The sequence below is a fragment of the Moesziomyces antarcticus genome (assembly GCF_000747765.1).
Source record: "Moesziomyces antarcticus DNA, scaffold: scaffold_v10005, strain JCM 10317, whole genome shotgun sequence".
NCBI classification, from domain to species: Eukaryota; Fungi; Basidiomycota; class Ustilaginomycetes; order Ustilaginales; family Ustilaginaceae; genus Moesziomyces; species Moesziomyces antarcticus.
In genome coordinates this window covers 181,066-197,758 of record NW_014639005.1, presented here as the reverse complement: position 1 = coordinate 197,758, position 16,693 = coordinate 181,066, and the positions used below count along the sequence as shown (strand labels likewise).

Sequence of the window (16,693 nt, the reverse complement as noted above, 5' to 3'; positions counted from 1 at the left end):
CCTTCGTGATCTCAATTCGGCACCGCGAAAAAAGGCGAGAGCGTTGGGCCGGCCGGACTTAGCGAGCGCGAGAACGCCAAAAGCCGGGCGTGCAGCGGCGTCGGGATGCAGCGCAACGCAGACAAGCTGATCAGCGATCACGCCTGGCTGTGGTTTGCGAGAGCCAGAGGCAGAGGAGAAGAAAAGCTGCGCGCGGTGGGAAGCGGTAGACCAGCGTGCACGGCTGCAGAAACGCCACCCGAGCTAAGCCAAGGTGTTGAGCGCCCCAGCAAGGCAAAGCGTGCCGGGCTGCGGCTGGCTGCTCTTGGCCTGCAGCAGCTGACCGGCCAATGGCGCGCACATGCAAGGCGACAAATCAATCTCTTGTGGCTTCGAGCCAGCTGGCCGTCGCGCTGCGGTACAGTGAGTTGACTTGGAATTGTAGAATCTCCGACCTGCGCTTGCATGCCCGTTATCTCGCGCTGCTGCTCCCTGTATTTTTTTCTTGCTTGTCGCGAGGTGTGGATTTCCGTTTTTTTTTTTTGAGCTTTGACTGGGTTTGTACCTGAGGTTGAGCGATCAACAAACACACGCGCCCTAGGGTCCAGCCACTGCCCTCCCTCTGTCTCTGTCGGTTCAGCGCTAGAGTCGAGCGTCGGATAGCGTGCGATGACAACTCGACGCACCGTCTCCGGGCTCTTCGATTCACTCTTAGCTCAGGCCGGCTGAATGTTGGGGGAACAGCAGCCAACTTAGAGTCGGAAGCGCCGCCGTCGGGTGGGAGAGGAGAGGCCCAAGAAAAGCAGAGAGGGTCCACTATAGCCGCGCCCTTGTCGGATCACCCGCAGCCCCACGGAAGGGCTGGCTGGCTGGCTGGCTCGAATGAATAAAATTTGAATTTTCTTTTTGGAGGGTGGCGCGAGCGTGGCGGCTGTGGATGAGCATTTGGCGAGCAGCGACGCGCTCAGCTTTTGGCCTCACTCAACCTCCTCTGCTGCTGTCACTCACGCACGCCCAGCACACAGCACAGCACGCTCGCGGCACGCTCGGCTGCACCCTTTCGACGCACTCGCAGGCACTTGGCCACTCTTGCTCGCTCACCCGCTCTCTGCCTGTTTAGAGCGCGCCGCCGTCGCTTTGCTTTGCTTCGCTTGGGCCGTCTGCGTCGAGCCAGTCCGTCACTACACCTCAGTCAGCTGAGAGAGTGGCTCGCCTAGCCTCCGTTTCAGCACCAGAGACCCTCTCTCCAGTCCTCGCACGATCGGTGTACTACCATCATCCTCCCCTCCCCTCCTCACCTCCTCATCTCACCTCCGCCGCGCCATCTCCCCTCACCCCCAGCCAGCCTGGGTAGATCCTAGCTCGCGACTCGCCGTCTCAGCAGCTCCTCGGGGTGCCTTCATTATCGCACACTGCACGCGCCTCGTTCGACCGCATACGCCCCGTGCCCTGCTTGCCTCCAGCCGCGTTCATCGTATCGACCGCCTTCATTCGTCGGTCATCTCGCCTCGACCATCCATCCCGCGTCTCTCTGCATCGAAAGGTGCTCCGGCCAGCATCTCGTGTGTATCACCTTCGTCCGAGCCTCCGTCTGCAAGCCTGCGTCCCTTTTCGCCTCGTCCTCGTCCTCAGCCGCCGCTAGCATCAGCCGTACCTCCTTCCGCGCTCGTATCGACAAACGATGCCATTCGCCCCTGCAACTTGATCTACAGCGTCTCCCGTCTTTTGAGATCATCGCGCAAACAGATTCCATCACCAACGGCCCCCCTCTGCTTGATCTTGCATCGCTCGCTGGTCCCCACCTGACCTTATAGAATCAACCTCTTTGCCGATATCCACCATGGCCGCAACACTGAACGGCGCTTCGCCGTCGCCAGTCACCGCCGCATTCATGTCGCGCAACACCTCCTCCCCGCTCCCCGACCTCGCCTCCCTCCCCTCCGACTTTCTTGACCATCTCCTCCTCATCACACAGACTCTGGTCAACTCAAAACCTCCCCCCGCCGTCCTCCGCGCCATGTCTCGCGATCCCACTCGCAAAAATGAAAACGGCGCGCATCGCAAATCCAACGGCAACGACCTCGCAGACGACGTCGCTTCCATCGACCTCGACGAGCCGGATAACAAGCTCGACGGCACCGTCAGCTTGCCTCTCCCCCAATTCACCTCGCCAAACAGCGACGACCGAACAAGAGCCATCGAGGAAAACATTGGCAGGCTCGCAGCCAGGCTGTGGCAGGCAGAGGACCACCTCGACGTCGTCGCTCGCAGCCAAGAGATCGTTCGCACCCCAGGCGCCGAAGAGGACTCGGCCCAACAGTCGCCAAAGGACCCGCGCAACCTCTTCTTCGGCAAGCCCTTCCCCTACCCTCTTTCCCACGCTCAGCCCCAAAGCTCCAGCTACCCGCTCAGCTATCCGCTCGGCATGGGCCTCAACGGTCCCGTCCTCCTCGGCGGACAGGTCTCCCGCACCGACGATCCCATCGCCTCCTTCGAACGCTACAACGACGAGAGCGGCCTCTCGGCGCAGGAAGAGCTGCGGCTGCTCAAGGCTCAGGTACAGGACATCGCTCGCGTCTGCAAAGCCGTCGCGTTCGGCGACCTCACACAGCACATCACCGTCCCCGTCCAAGGTCACGTCATGGTCGAACTCAAGGACATCATCAATCAGATGGTCGACCGTCTCTCGCATTTCGCCGCAGAAGTCACCCGTGTCTCGCTCGAAGTAGGAACCCAAGGCAAACTCGGCGGTCAGGCAGAGGTCCACGGCGTCGAAGGAACCTGGAAGGAGCTCAAGGATGTCGTCAACCGTCTCGCCGCCAACCTAACCAACCAGGTGCGCGGTGTCGCGCTCGTCACAAAGGCCGTCGCCCGCGGCGACCTCTCCCAGAAGATCGAAGTCGAGGCAGACGGCGAGATCCTTGAACTCAAGGTCACCATCAACGTCATGGTCGATCAACTCCGCCACTTTTCCACCGAAGTCACGCGTGTCTCGCGTGAAGTCGGATCCAAGGGCCAGCTCGGCGGTCAGGCCAACGTGCCCGGCGTACAGGGCGTCTGGAAGGAGCTCACCGACAACGTCAACCGCATGTGTTCCAACCTCACCGGACAGGTACGCTCCATCGGCGTCGTCACCACCGCCGTCGCCAAGGGCGACCTCACAAAGACCATCGACATCGACGCCGAGGGCGAGATGGCGCAGCTCAAGGACACCGTCAACTCCATGGTGGGTCAACTTCGCATCTTTGCCTCCGAAGTCATCCGCATGTCCATGGAGGTCGGAACCTACGGCAAGCTCGGCGGTCAGGCGCACGTCCCCAACGTCGAGGGCACCTGGAAGGACCTCACCGAAAACGTCAACAAGATGGCCGACAACCTCACCTCGCAAGTGCGAGAGATCGCACGTGTTACAAAGTGTGTCGCCGAGGGTGTACTCACCGAGTTCATCAACGTCGACGTCAAGGGCGAGATCCTCGACCTCAAGCTCACCGTCAACAACATGGTGCGTCAACTCAAGACGCTCTCCGACGAGATCATCCGTGTCTCGGTAGAGGTCGGCACAGAAGGTCGCCTCGGCGGTCAGGCCAAGGTCAACGACGTCAAGGGTCAGTGGCAGGTGCTCACCGAGCGCGTCAACATGATGGCCAGCAACCTCACCACACAGGTCCGGTCCATCGCCACCGTCACCACCGCCGTCGCCCGCGGCGACCTCAGCAAGACCATCAACGTGGAGGTGCGCGGCGAGTTCCTCGACCTCAAGTTGACCGTCAACAACATGGTCGAATCTCTGCGAACTTTCTCGTTCGAGGTGACGCGAGTCGCCAAGGAGGTCGGTACCGAAGGCAAGCTCGGAGGCCGCGCCACCGTGCTCGGCGTCGGCGGAACCTGGAAGGACCTCACAGACTCGGTGAACACCATGGCTGCCAATCTGACGCTTCAGGTGCGAGCCATTGCACACGCCACCACCGCCGTCGCGCGCGGTGACCTCACCCAAAAGGTCACCATCCCCGTCTCCGGCGAGATGCTCGACCTGGTCAACACCATCAACAACATGATTGACCAGCTCAGCTTCTTCGCCTCCGAAGTCACGCGTGTCGCTCGCGAAGTGGGCACCGAGGGCAAGCTCGGCGTGCAGGCCCAAAAGAAGGACATCGAGGGCACCTGGGGCGAGATCACGGACAACGTCAACATCATGGCCAACAACCTCACCTCGCAGGTGCGTGCCTTTGCCCAGATCACCGCCGCCGCCACCGACGGCGACTTTACCCGCTTCGTCACCGTCGAGGCGTCCGGTGAGATGGACTCGCTCAAGACCAAGATCAACCAGATGGTCTACAGTCTCCGCGACAGCATCCAGAAGAACACCGCCGCCAGGGAGGCCGCCGAGCTCGCCAACCGCTCCAAGTCCGAGTTCCTCGCCAACATGTCGCACGAGATCCGCACGCCCATGAACGGCATCATCGGCATGACCGCGCTCACCCTCGAGACCGAGCTGTCGCGCTCGCAGCGCGAGAACCTCGTCACCGTCTCGACGCTCGCCGGCAACCTGCTCGCCATCATCGACGACATCCTCGACATCTCCAAGATCGAAGCCGGCCGCATGAACGTCGAGGAGATCCCCTTTTCGCTGCGCGGCATCGTGTTCAGCGTGCTCAAGACGCTCTCGGTGCGTGCGACGCAGAAGAAGCTCAACCTCATGTACGAGGTGGCGCCCGACTGCCCCGACCCGCTCATCGGCGATGCGCTGCGCCTCAAGCAGATCATCACCAACCTCATCGGAAACGCCGTCAAGTTTACCGACGCCGGCGGCCGCGTGGCGCTCAAGTGCAAGCTCTCCAAGATGATCAACGGCAACCTCGCCATGCTCGAGTTCTGCGCCTCGGACTCGGGCATCGGCATCAAGCAGGACAAGCTCGACGTCATCTTTGACACCTTTTGCCAGGCGGACGGCTCCACCACGCGCAAGTACGGCGGCACCGGCCTCGGTCTGTCCATCTCGCGTCGGCTCGTCAACCTCATGGGCGGCGACCTGTGGGTGCGCAGCAACTACGGCAAGGGCTCCGACTTTTTCTTCACCATGGTCGTCAAGCTCGACAAGATCTCGCCCGACCAGGTCAAGGAGAAGATCCGACCGTACGCCGGCCGCAACATCTTCTACCTCGACACGCTGCACGACCGCACCGGCGTGCAGGCCATGATCGAGGATCTCGGTCTCAAGCCCTTCACCGTACACAGCGTCGACGAGGCCTCGCACCGCAAGCGCGGCATGCCGCGCATCGACGCCATCATTGCCGACTCGCTCGCCGTGGTGGAGGACCTGCGCAACGTCGAGCATCTGCGCTACATCCCCATCAACCTCGTCTCGCCCGCGCAGCTCACGCTCAACCTCACCTACTGCCTCGACCACGGCATCAGCTCGTACATCAACACGCCCACCTCGACCGCCGACCTGTACTACGCGCTGCTGCCCTCGCTCGAGAGCTCGGCAGCAACGCCCACCGAGGGCTCCAACGAGGTGACGTACGACATTTTGTTGGCCGAGGACAATGTGGTGAACCAGAAGCTGGCGTGCAAGATCCTCACCAACCAGGGCCACAAGGTCGACGTGGTGGACAATGGTCACCTCGCCGTGATGGCGGTCAAGAAGCGCCAGTACGACGTGATCCTGATGGACGTCAGCATGCCCGTCATGGGGGGTATCGAGGCGACCATGGCGATCCGCGAGTTTGAAAAGACGCTCGGCGACGAGCAGGTGCCCATTGTGGCGCTCACCGCGCACGCCATGCTGGGCGACAAGGAGAAGTGTCTGCAGGCCGGCATGTCGGCGTACGTCAGCAAGCCCATCCGCAGGGTCGAGCTCATCAGTACGTTGCACTCGCTGCTCAGCCAGAAGAAGAGCGTGGGCGGGCGCGCGTGAGTGTGGCCTCCGTGGTGCACAGGTAGGTCCATCGCTCGCTGGCTGCCGGCAGAGGCGAGGCGGCGGTGGATGCCGATTCATCCCCCTTTTTATATGCTTCTCCAAGCAGTGTACTCTCAGTTTCGTTCCGGTCGTTGGTGTCTCTATAGTATTTTTATGCTGCGAGGGTGGTTGGTGTGAAAGTTACTGTGTGTGTGCTGTTGACGAGGATACAGTGGAAGGACGGAATAAGGGGTAAATTGGTGTGGATGGCGGATGTTGGAGGTGGGAGGGGGCGACGCAGCCTTGGTGGCGGCAGGACCTTGGGAGGATAAATTGGGATTGCATGGATGATTGTACTTTTCTATGGTGTGTGCTTGGGTTTGGGAGTGCGGGGAGTCAAGATGATTCTCTTCTTCTTTACATCTACTCGTCGATGTTAGCCGTAGCGACGATGTGCTTTCGATCTTGGGAAGCAGGAGGTGGGTCAAATTTTCCCGGATGGGGAGAAGGAGTCAATTCCGAGGCGGGGGCGAGTGCCACCTCTGCCTTTCTTCTTCGGGAGTTGATGCACGCGTGCTTGTTTGCTTCCATCTCAGGTCCAGGTGGGGTTGTGGAGCCGCCAAGGATCAAGCTGCAGAAGTCCAAGGAAGATTGTCGTCACAGCCGCTTGTCGAACTTGGCACTGTTCATCTGTGCTGCGACCACTCGATTCGCTGGCGCATGATCATGTTCGTGTGAAATGTGCAGCAATGCTCGTTTTGGTCTGGCCCGCAAGACGATCGAGTGTGGAGAATCGCGGGCGATGGATTGTAGTGGCGGACGCAGCCCACGTCGATCGACCCATTCGAGCCGGTGGGTTTGATGAAGCCGCACGCATGCACTCACACAGACCGGCTCTGCATCGAGGGCAGCAACCATGTGGTACAAACTCATGCTCGTTTAGCACCCACTCTGATCCTAGCAGGTGTGTTGGTGAGTTGCGCTTTGCCGGAACATGCCCTTGTCTGCACTCGCTCTCATCGTTGCGCTGCGCTTGAGTCCTGTTCTCGGCTGGTAGCTCGCTCCAAGACAACGGGTGCGGAAAGCTTGGTCCGGTCTGAATCCTCCCCGACATCAAGCCGAACCGCAATGCCGCAGATCCTTACCAACAGCCAAGGCCGTTGGCATTCAGAATCAAACCTACCTCAACCAATCATGCTCACCACAGCCACTTTTGACCAGCTTGCACTCTCATCGCCCTGGGGCTGCGGTGGACACTCGCTGTATCTCCAGAAACATGGGCGATGAATAGTCGAAGCGCTTCGAAGCAGCTTCCTCATCTTACACGTGCTGTGGGCGAATGCGCACATTCTGGCACATCTCGTTCTCCTTCTCATCGGTAAACGCCTACTGTGTGATACAGGCCCGTGATAGCCTCGGTTGAAGCGCCAATCTTTCTTGCACGTACGAAATGCGGCAAGGGGATTGAATGACCACCTTCTCGGCTGGAGGGATACGAACCGTAGCCGCATTTACTGTCTTACGCGGCAGCCTTTCACACACGGATACGACGCCAGAGCGCGGGGGCGAAAAGGTGATTCTATTCCTTTTGGTTGCGTGTGTTTAGGACCAGTTGACGCTCCACTCGCCATTCAGGTCGGCACTGGCCATGGTGATGTTGAGCGCGCCAATGGCGTCGTTGTAGGTGAACTGCGCATCGCTTCCACCCACCTGGACCTGGTTGGGCTTACTCTTGACGTCCAGCACCACGACGTACGACAGGGGCTGCGACACCTTGAAGTCTCCATCGATGCTACCCTTGACCATGCCCTCGCTCGCCTGCACGGACAGCGTCGAGTTGGGAGTCGGGGCGGGAGAAGTGCCGTCGTCAAGATAGAAGGTCTGGTTGGCGGTGGCGTTGTCGTCGAGGTTAACGATAAGACCATAGGGCGACTGGGCGGTCTCGTAGACCGTGTATGCCGGGTTGGAGTGGGTGAGCAATGCACTTCCGGGGCGCAGATGCACATTGATGGTCGAAAGAGGTGCGGGAACGGAGACGTTCTTGTTGTACTCGACATCGAGCGCTTGGTACGTAAAGATGTTGCGCCACTTTCCACCGGCGTTGGGGAAGAGTGCCTTGATCTCGGTCACGTTCGGCTCGAGTGTGGGACTGACGAGAAGATCATCGCCAAACAGGAATTGGTGTGCATAGTCCTTGGTCTGTTCAAACACCTCGGGGAACTCGTACCAGAGTGCACGGACTGCTGGTTCACCCGAAGCCGATGCCTTGCCCATGTGCGAGTAGAGCGAGGGCAGGATCTCGTACCTCTTGCCAATGGCGATGCGCGATGCATTGGCGACCGAGTCCCATCGAAACGGCTCCTGTGCAATCGCACCAATCGTGTTGTGGTTGCGCATGAAAGGCAGGAACGCACCCAACATCATCCAGCGATTGCAAAGCTCCTCGTCCGAGTTGCGGTTAAAGCCGCAAATATCCGCGCCGATGAGATGGATGCCAAAGATCTGGAACTGCAGCACACCGTCGATGCTCTGTGCCATACCCGCGCCCGCCTTGTACGCCTCCTCACCGGGGAGGATGGTCCAGAGCGCGTAGTTGTCGCCGAGCCAGTGGCCCGTGAACTTGCCCGCACCGGGGTAGGTGGAGCGCGAGATGAGGAACGGTCGTTCGTCGGGACGGATCTGGCGGAGTGCGTTGTAGAAGTGCTGTTCCTCGAGTGTGCCGTCGAGGTTGTGTACGTCGTAGAAGGCGCGCTGGCCATCGACGCCCACCGCATCCATGGCGACGGTCTTCTTGTCCAGGTTGACGTTGAGCGGCGTCTCGCTGATGTGGATGCCGTTGTGGATCGCATACGGCGGATTCGAAAGGTACCTCTGCGACGCATTCGCATACTGGTAATCCGGATCGTTCGGCCCAAACTTGTCGCCGCCCTCGGCGCGCTTGATGAGCACATCGTGCTCGCGCGACACAACGACGGCGGCACGACGCTGCATCGCATCATTATTCTGCACGGCTCCCCGCTGGAAGGTGTACGTGCCGTTGACGGTGATGTTGCCCGAGTTGCCCCAGGTGAGGTTGTTGTAGCCCTGCGGCCATCCCGCGACGCTGGTGGCGGCCGTGTAGGCGGGCGTGTCGGACAGGTTCGTCTCCGCACCCGCCGCGTTGCCAATCACAAAGCTCGAGGGCTCGTTCATGTCGAGCCAGATGCCCGAAAAGTCGACGATCTCGCTAAAGTTGCGGACGGCCTCGGTCCACCACTGGCCCGCATTCTGCGCCTGCTGGTCGACAAAGCTCGTGTAGCCCGGCCAGACCTCGCCGATGTACTCGGTGCCGTTGCGGTTCTTGATAAACACGTCGAGCTCGTCGCCGCGCGTGCCCGGGTAGAAGGTGTCCGAGTCGTTGGTGGGTGCCTTGGGGATGGCCATGTCGATGATGGGGATGTAGTGCTGGTGGTTATCGCGCAGCCCCTTGATCATCGCCGCGAACTCGTCCTTGGGGAAGCGCTCGGGATCAGTGGTAAAGTCCCTGAAGTTCTGCATGTAGTCGATGTCATTCCACTGCACCTCGAGCGGGATGTCGGCCTCGCGCATCGCGTCGACGATCTTCTGCGTGTCCGAGACGTTGTTGTATCCCCATCGGCACAGGTGGAAGCCGTACGACCAGTACGGATGCATGACCGGGTTGCCGATAAAGTTGACGTACTGCTGGATGGCGGTATTCGGGCTGTTGTTGCCCTCGGTGGAGTCGCCCGAGAAGAAGCGGAAGTCGAGCGTGCCGCCAATGGTGCGGTACTGGATGACGCCCTTGCGAAGGAGCACGTCCATGCCCGCCGTGTTCTGGAGGTACACCGAGTGCGTGCGCAGCTTGCCGTCGCTGCCGCGACGCGCCTCGGTGTAGATGGGGTGGTAGCCGTACATGTTCGAGTCGACGGGCGTGCCGGCATCGAGGGTAAAGAAGGGCTGGAGCGTCTCGTCCGGGTCTCGCCTGAAGCTGCCGGTCACATACTCGCCGAGTCCATAAATGTTGGCGCCTTCGGGCAGTGCCGAGGAGAGCTGGAGGTACTGGTTCTCAAACACCATCTCGTGCTTGGGCATGGCCGTCGAGTTGCGCTTGGTGTCGGCAGAGACGTTGTTGATGCCCGAGTCGTAGGTGGGGATGTTGGCGGGACGCGTGTCAAAGATGACGTCGCCCGAGTCCTTGCGTGCGATCCAAAAGGCCCATGCGGAGCCCTCAGCCTGGGTGCCATTCTCGGCGGTGTGGTGGAAGACGAGATCGCTGTCGTCGGCCGTGGAAGCGTCCTGGACCTCGTCGGGGCTGTCGCTGGGACGGTCAAAGATGAGGCCGTTGGGCAGCTGGTACTGCTGCTTGTCCGAGTCGTAGACGTGCACGTGGAGCTGGTGCTTCTTCTCATACACGACCGAGAGCGTGAGGTTGGCAATGTCGACGCCGTACGCATTGCACGCCTCGCCAGCCAGTGCGAGCTGGGCGGTGAAGCCGTGCTGCGACTGGTTGGGCTCGCCCACGATCTGGTAGCCGGGACACTTGGAGACGTCGAACGAGGGCGCGATGGTGGAGGTGTTGGAGTCGGCGCGCGCCTGGAGGATGTTGGTCTCGAGCTGGTGCTCCCAGACGGACGAGGGCAGCGCGGCGGTGGAGGAGAGCGTGGCGAGCAAGCCGGCCAGCAGAGGCGTCAGCGAAGCCGCCTTGATGGACCGCATCTTGATCAGATCAAATAAGGAGGGGGAAGGGGGGGAAATCTTGAGGATGGGGATGGGATGGCAGCGTGCAACCGGCTCAGAGGCATGCTTCTATATATGGCTCTAGGATGGCAGAGGGGGGAGGGGGCTCCACAACGCCCGCTGTGCACTGTTTGGCGGCACGACTGCAGTGCGGAGAGAAGGAGGGCGTGTAGCGGGGCTCCAAAACCCCGCTGCGGAGCTGTGGAGTGCGGCAGTGGCGGATGTTGACAGGACGGCATCTGTGCCGGCTTGCTCGGCGAGACTTTTTTTTCTCTCTTTGGGAGCTTGACGAATCTTTTTCCCCCACGGCGACAAGATGCAGCGCCCGGAGGGACTGGGCGGCTAACAAAGCGGCGGATCGCAGAGATGAGTGGGACAGTCTCCGCCGGGCAGAGCACGGCGATGCGATGCGATGCGAGATGAGGCGAGGCTGTCGCTTGGCGAGACGCACCGAGGCGCGAACGAGCGAGGGCGAGGTGGAGCACAGTGAGCAAGGGAACAGTGAGCCGCAGATCTGCAGAGCGGAGTGTCGACTTTGTCGCCGCACTTGGCAGCCGAAAAAAGCAGCACAACTGCACTCGAGCGTCATGGCAACCAGCGGTGCGGCGATTCAATCCGTCGAAATTCTCCGCGGTGTCACAAGGCAGCGGGATGCGAAATCCGTTCGGCACGAGTGGCATCCGGCTGTAGCCATGCCGGTGTCTTGCGCTCCGTTTGTCATTGCTCCGTCCAGCGCTGTCCATTGCGGTACACCCGGACGTCGATTGAGCCAGTCAACAGACATGCTAAGCAAGAGCTCGATCCAGCTTTGACCGAAGTTGTGAATATTTGTAGGACACGAGGCGACGGACAGCAAGTTGTGGTTACACGTGAGGCCGTCGTCGGACGAGTTGCGGTGCTCGGCGGAACCCTTTGAGCTTAGACGAGAGTACCGGAGAGATCTCGGGGAGATTGTTTTTGACAAAGCTTCGTCCGGGGCACCTCCGTCTGGGGCCCCTTGGCTTTGATCAAGCAGGTTTGGCCGATCGATTGCGAGCGACCGCATGGTGAAGGACAGACAATGGACAATATGCAGCCTCTCGTTCTTCCGATTGCTGGGCAGGCATGGGCACGGATCGCACTGTTGCACCACACGCCTCGGAATGATGGACAACCGCACCGAGAAGCCTCCTAGCGAGCCTCGGCAGCTCGTCGCCAGGTGTGGTGGGCAAGCGAAGCCCGATGCGAATCCGCGCAAACCGCCGAGAGCGCCGAAAAGCCCATTTTCACATTGTTAGACCTAACTTCCTCAGAGTTGTGCTGGAAACCGACGGCGTAACATTGATTGAAAAATCGGCTCGATTGCAACTCCGCTTCACCTGAGCCAAGACAGGGGCCGAGCTGTGCGACGTGCATCTGAGCAGCACCCCCACTTGGCTCATCGCGCATCAACTCGCTGTGACTCTTTTGTGCATGAAATTAGAAAGTGACAGCCCAGAGAGGCGTACGATAGTATCCACTGGATAGCCAGCTCAGCTGAGCTGTGTCGATGCTGTCGTCGTCTTGCACAATGTAGGAAGTGGCAGCGAGTAAGGCCGGTGTAGAAGACGCGTGGAGATGCATATGCCGCCAAAGTGTTGGTCTCAGCTCCACATCCCAAACAGGCAAGAGGCAACTGTTGGGTGTCAAAAAGGGGCGAAAGGGTCCGGCCAGCAGGGGTTGAATTTCTATTTCCTCGATTTGAAGTCAGGAGGAAACACGCGCGCGGCGGCCTCCTATTTTGGCTGCAGCTGCTGCTCCTCCCTTTGGCCCGCCTTGACCAGCACCTCTGCCTCTCCCTCTCCACCATCCCCAACAGAAACAACCCTTGACAGCCAACTTCCACCATCCCTCCGAGTCCTTGCTCGCATCGCATCAAGCTCCATCCTCGTCAAGCTCGCTCACCATGGCCGCTGCCATCGCACGTCCCCAGGGCGCAAGACCCATGCCCTCCGCCTCCTCGTCCTCGGGTGGAAGCGCAGGCAATCCAGGCGCAACGTCCTACCCAAACCAACCTGGCTTCGCCGCAACGTCGACAAAGGAGGCTGCCTGGTACGAGCACGAGGAACGCATGCGTCCGTCCTACATCCATCAACACGCTCCTCAGCCCCTCGCGCCCACCTTGCACTACAACCAGCAATACCCGGCTCAACCCCGCGCTCAACCGCCCGTAAGCCCCTCGGCGTACGCACAGCACGCCTACACACACCAATACCCGGTGCACCAGCAGCAGCCGCAGCAACAGCAGCGTGCTTCGCCTGCCTATGCCACCCAGATGCCGCCTCCGCATCTCCAGTATACCCAGCAGCAGCAGCCTATGCACTACCAGCAACTCCAGTCGCCTCAGAGACACGCCCATCCTGCCCCCTCGCAGTCGTCACGCCCGCCTCCCTCGCCCTCGGCAAAGTATGCAAACCCCCACCTCAACAGCGCGCCCTCCCGCTTCGCTGCCAATCCAAACTACCGCGACTCGGACGAGCTACCCCGCTCCACCGTCAAGGGAAGCGCATTCATGCACAAGGGCTTCTGGGACATCATGTCGCTCGTCAACAACCAAGGCCCCTCTCCCAACCGCCTCGCTCCACCCAACAACGCACAGCGGCCCTCGTCGCCCGGCAAGTTCCGCGCCACCCTCAGCAAGGCCTCGGGCGCTCTGCGCAAGAACAACAACGACAGCTTCCACGCCGGCCCCGAGTACGGTGCCCAAGCCGCCTATCCCCTCACCGGCAATGCTTCGCCGCGCACTCCCAGCTCTCCCGTCAAGGATGGCTCCACCGCCGCCGTGCCCGGTGCTTACCCTCGCCCTTCCTTCGCCTCGCCTTCCACCCACACCGCCAACGCCTCGGCGGTCAGCGCTGCCCTCAACTTCTTCACCCCCGCCGTCATGGGTCCGCGCGCACAGAAGAAGCGCATCAGCATCGACATGGTCGGCTCGCCCCAGACACAGACTTTCGTCCACGCCGCCCATGCGAGCGATGCAGAGCAGGCAGAGGTCATCCTCAACCGCTGGTCCAGAGACGGCGTCGGCAAGGTCGCCGATCCCTCCTGGGTAGAGCCCATCAAGGAGGCGCTCCGTCTCCAGGCTGCCAGGAACCAGGCCGAGGCCATCGCCCAGGTCCAGGCCGCCATGCACCAGGACAGCCTCATCCACGACAACCCGCGTCAGCTCCACATTGTCAACGGCGCGCCCAGCCAGATCTCCATGCTCACCACCACCACCGCCACCGCTGGCCACAGCACCCTCTCCAACACCACCATCCGCGCTCCTCTGGCCGCGCCCCCCGCGCTCTCCCCCACGCGCGACAACAAGCCCTTCGCCGGCATCGCCGAGGAACCGCTTACGTCCACCGACACCGAGCTCGAGGCAGCCATCCATGCGCAGCTCCAGCTGGGCAAACCGCCTTCGCAGCCCGTCTTCAAGCCGCCCACCCTCCGCACCAACACCGCAGGCACGCTGCTCGTCAACCCTTCGCCGCCCGTCGCACGCGATGGCAACGCGCCTACCCCCGACTACATGCAGTACCGTCCTCCCTCGCCGCACGGAGCCACGCCCGGCGCATCGAACCGCAACAGCCGCAACATCGACGGTCTGCCCGCCGGTGCGCCCCACGCCATCAACGCCATGTTCGAGACGCCGCCCGCACTCCAGCCGACCACCGCCAACGCGGAGCGTCCCAACTCGATGGTCATTCTCGACAGCCTGCGGTCCATCGACACCGCGGGCATGAGTGCGCTCGCCGACTTTACGCAGCCCATCGGCGCTGCGGTGCGCCCCTCGCTCGAGACGGTCGAAAAGAGCGTGGCGGCCAAGATCTACTTTGAGAATCTGTACTACGGCATCCTGAAGAAGCCCAAGGCGCGCGACACGCGCCGCGCGGGGCTCGAGGCGGAGCTGGCGGCGCTGCGCATCCCCGAGACGAGCAAGGCGCAGATCCGCGAGGCGTGGATGGCCAACGAGACGCGCTACCTGCGCGACCTGCGTGCGCGCGTCAACGTCAACTCGTTCCTCAAGCTCAAGACGATCGGGCACGGCGCGTTTGGCGTGGTGGCGCTGTGCAAGGAGCGCCAGTCGGGCCAGCTGTACGCCATGAAGCAGCTGCGCAAGGCCGACATGCTGCGCAAGGGTCAGGAGGGCCATGTGCGTGCCGAGCGCGACCTCATGACTTCGGCAAGCGCAAGCGCCTCCGCCAAGTGGATCGTCAAGCTCGTCTACTCGTTCCAGGACGTCGACCATCTGTACCTCATCATGGAGTTCATGGGCGGCGGTGATTTGCTCAACCTGCTCATTGAGAAGGACATTTTTGAGGAGGACTTTGCGCGCTTCTACGTCGCCGAGATGATCCTTGCCATCCACGAGGCGCATTCGTTTGGCTACATTCATCGCGACATCAAGCCGGACAACTTCCTCTACACCTCCGATGGCCACATCAAGCTGGCGGACTTTGGACTGTGCCAGTCGTTCCACTGGGCGCACGATGGGGCGTACTACGACCAGCAGCGCAAGAACTTGCTCAAGAAGCACGGTATTGACCTCGACGACTCGCATGCGGGTGCTGGCATGCGTCGTCGAGCTCAGGCGACAGGTCGAGGTGGAGGAGGGCCTGGTCAGGCAGGCGCGGGGTTGAGCGACAAGGAGCTGGTGGAGATCATGTCGGATCGCAATGCGGACGGCACGCCCATGACGCACGTGCTCACGTGGCGCGAGAAGAACAAGAAGAAGATCGCCTACAGCGTGGTGGGTACCAACAACTACATGGCGCCCGAGGTGCTTCGCGGGCTGGGGTACGATCAAGCGTGCGATTGGTGGTCGTTGGGCGTGATCGTGTTCGAGATGCTCTATGGCTATCCGCCGTTTGTGTCCAAGTCGCGCCACCTGACGCGGCAGAAGATCCTCAACTGGAAGCAGACGTTGCGCTTCCCACCCAAGCCGCGCATCTCGCGCGAGGGACAGGACTTTATCGCGCGTCTCGTATGCGAGCGCGAAGATCGGCTCGGCAGCACAGCTTCTGCGTCAGTAAGTCGACCCAACAGCTACCTGCAAAGCGCGCGCAGGTCTGGCTTTACCAACAATGGGACGGCGAGTAGTGGGAGTGGACTTCAGGATGGTGTGGAGGATCTGATGGCGCATCCGTGGTTCCGTGGGATTGATTGGGATAATCTGCACCGCATGCGTCCACCCTTCCGACCTGCCCTCAGCCATGCCGGTGACACCAAGCACTTTGAAGACGATATTGAGGACGCACCCCTCCCGGCACCTGGTGCGGCGGATAATCCGAATGCCGACCAGCCAAGGGATCCAATGCTTAGGGATAGGGAACAGGGTCCCAAGCTGCTCGAGATGCGCAAGCAGCTCGCGTTTGTCGGGTATACCTTCAAGAGCCCCAAGGCATTCGACCCACGCGAGCAGCTGGCCGACGAACGCAACGTCATTGCCGCCGAAAAGGCCGCAGGTATGCAGAGGGGCCGGAGCAGAGAACCGACCGAGATGGGAAGCAGGATCAGGAGCATGTCCATGTAGTCATTGCTGCTCCGAATACGTCGTGGCTATTAGGTTTCGAAAGGCCGTGGATAATGCATTGTTTCATGTTGCGTATGGGAGTGCCGAGTGTGCAGGCCGAGCAACTTTGCATGCTGAGTGCCCGCTGCACATTTGGCGGTGTTGGCGGTGTCGGCGGTGTCGGCATCGGGATGACGCGCGTGTCGGGAATCGAGGCTTCCCGATTCGACGCCCGGTGTTGGCTGCTTCACGTGCATGTGGCTCGCGGGAAATTTCAGGGTTCTGCGCGCGCCGATCGAACTTGCCGTCGCGCGCCGAGCTGCCCGGAATCCCACCTCTGCACGTTGAAAGTCGTTCCTGACGGATGCAGAGCTCCGGTATGGATCGGAGGGCACCACCGCCCATCGAGGGGCTACCCTTTCCGCCCCCTCTGCCGCGCCTTTGCACTGGCAGACTCATCAAACCGTCCGTGCGAGCGAGTCAAACACTGCGACGAGAAAGAAGTTAACATGCGCCCATCTCGTCTTCACCGCCCATCACTTTCTGCCACCCTTTCGTCATCC

At 61.2% G+C, this 16,693-nt stretch overlaps 4 protein-coding genes across 4 annotated transcripts; 3 read left to right on the top strand and 1 right to left on the bottom strand.

Annotated features, from left to right (window-relative positions):
- Nucleotides 1–105: 105 nt before the first annotated feature.
- Nucleotides 106–1,785, top strand: PAN0_005d2543 (uncharacterized protein; the record flags this gene model as incomplete). The annotated part of the gene is made up of 2 exons (XM_014801784.1): nt 106–402; nt 1,321–1,785. 2 exons carry the CDS (start codon nt 106–108, stop codon nt 1,783–1,785), a joined length of 762 nt encoding a protein of 253 aa, XP_014657270.1.
- A 34-nt stretch (nt 1,786–1,819) lies between these two features.
- PAN0_005d2542 (protein-histidine kinase) lies at nt 1,820–5,896 on the top strand (the record flags this gene model as incomplete). Its single annotated transcript, XM_014801783.1, has 1 exon — nt 1,820–5,896. The coding sequence occupies one exon, from the start codon at nt 1,820–1,822 to the stop codon at nt 5,894–5,896; it is 4,077 nt and encodes a 1,358-aa protein (XP_014657269.1).
- A 1,584-nt stretch (nt 5,897–7,480) lies between these two features.
- Nucleotides 7,481–10,594, bottom strand: PAN0_005c2541 (glycoside hydrolase family 31 protein; the record flags this gene model as incomplete). The annotated part of the gene is made up of 1 exon (XM_014801782.1): nt 7,481–10,594. The coding sequence occupies one exon, from the start codon at nt 10,592–10,594 to the stop codon at nt 7,481–7,483; it is 3,114 nt and encodes a 1,037-aa protein (XP_014657268.1).
- Nucleotides 10,595–12,539: 1,945 nt separating this feature from the next.
- PAN0_005d2540 (kinase-like protein) lies at nt 12,540–16,151 on the top strand (the record flags this gene model as incomplete). Its single annotated transcript, XM_014801781.1, has 1 exon — nt 12,540–16,151. The coding sequence occupies one exon, from the start codon at nt 12,540–12,542 to the stop codon at nt 16,149–16,151; it is 3,612 nt and encodes a 1,203-aa protein (XP_014657267.1).
- Between the last annotated feature and the right edge of the window lie 542 nt (nt 16,152–16,693).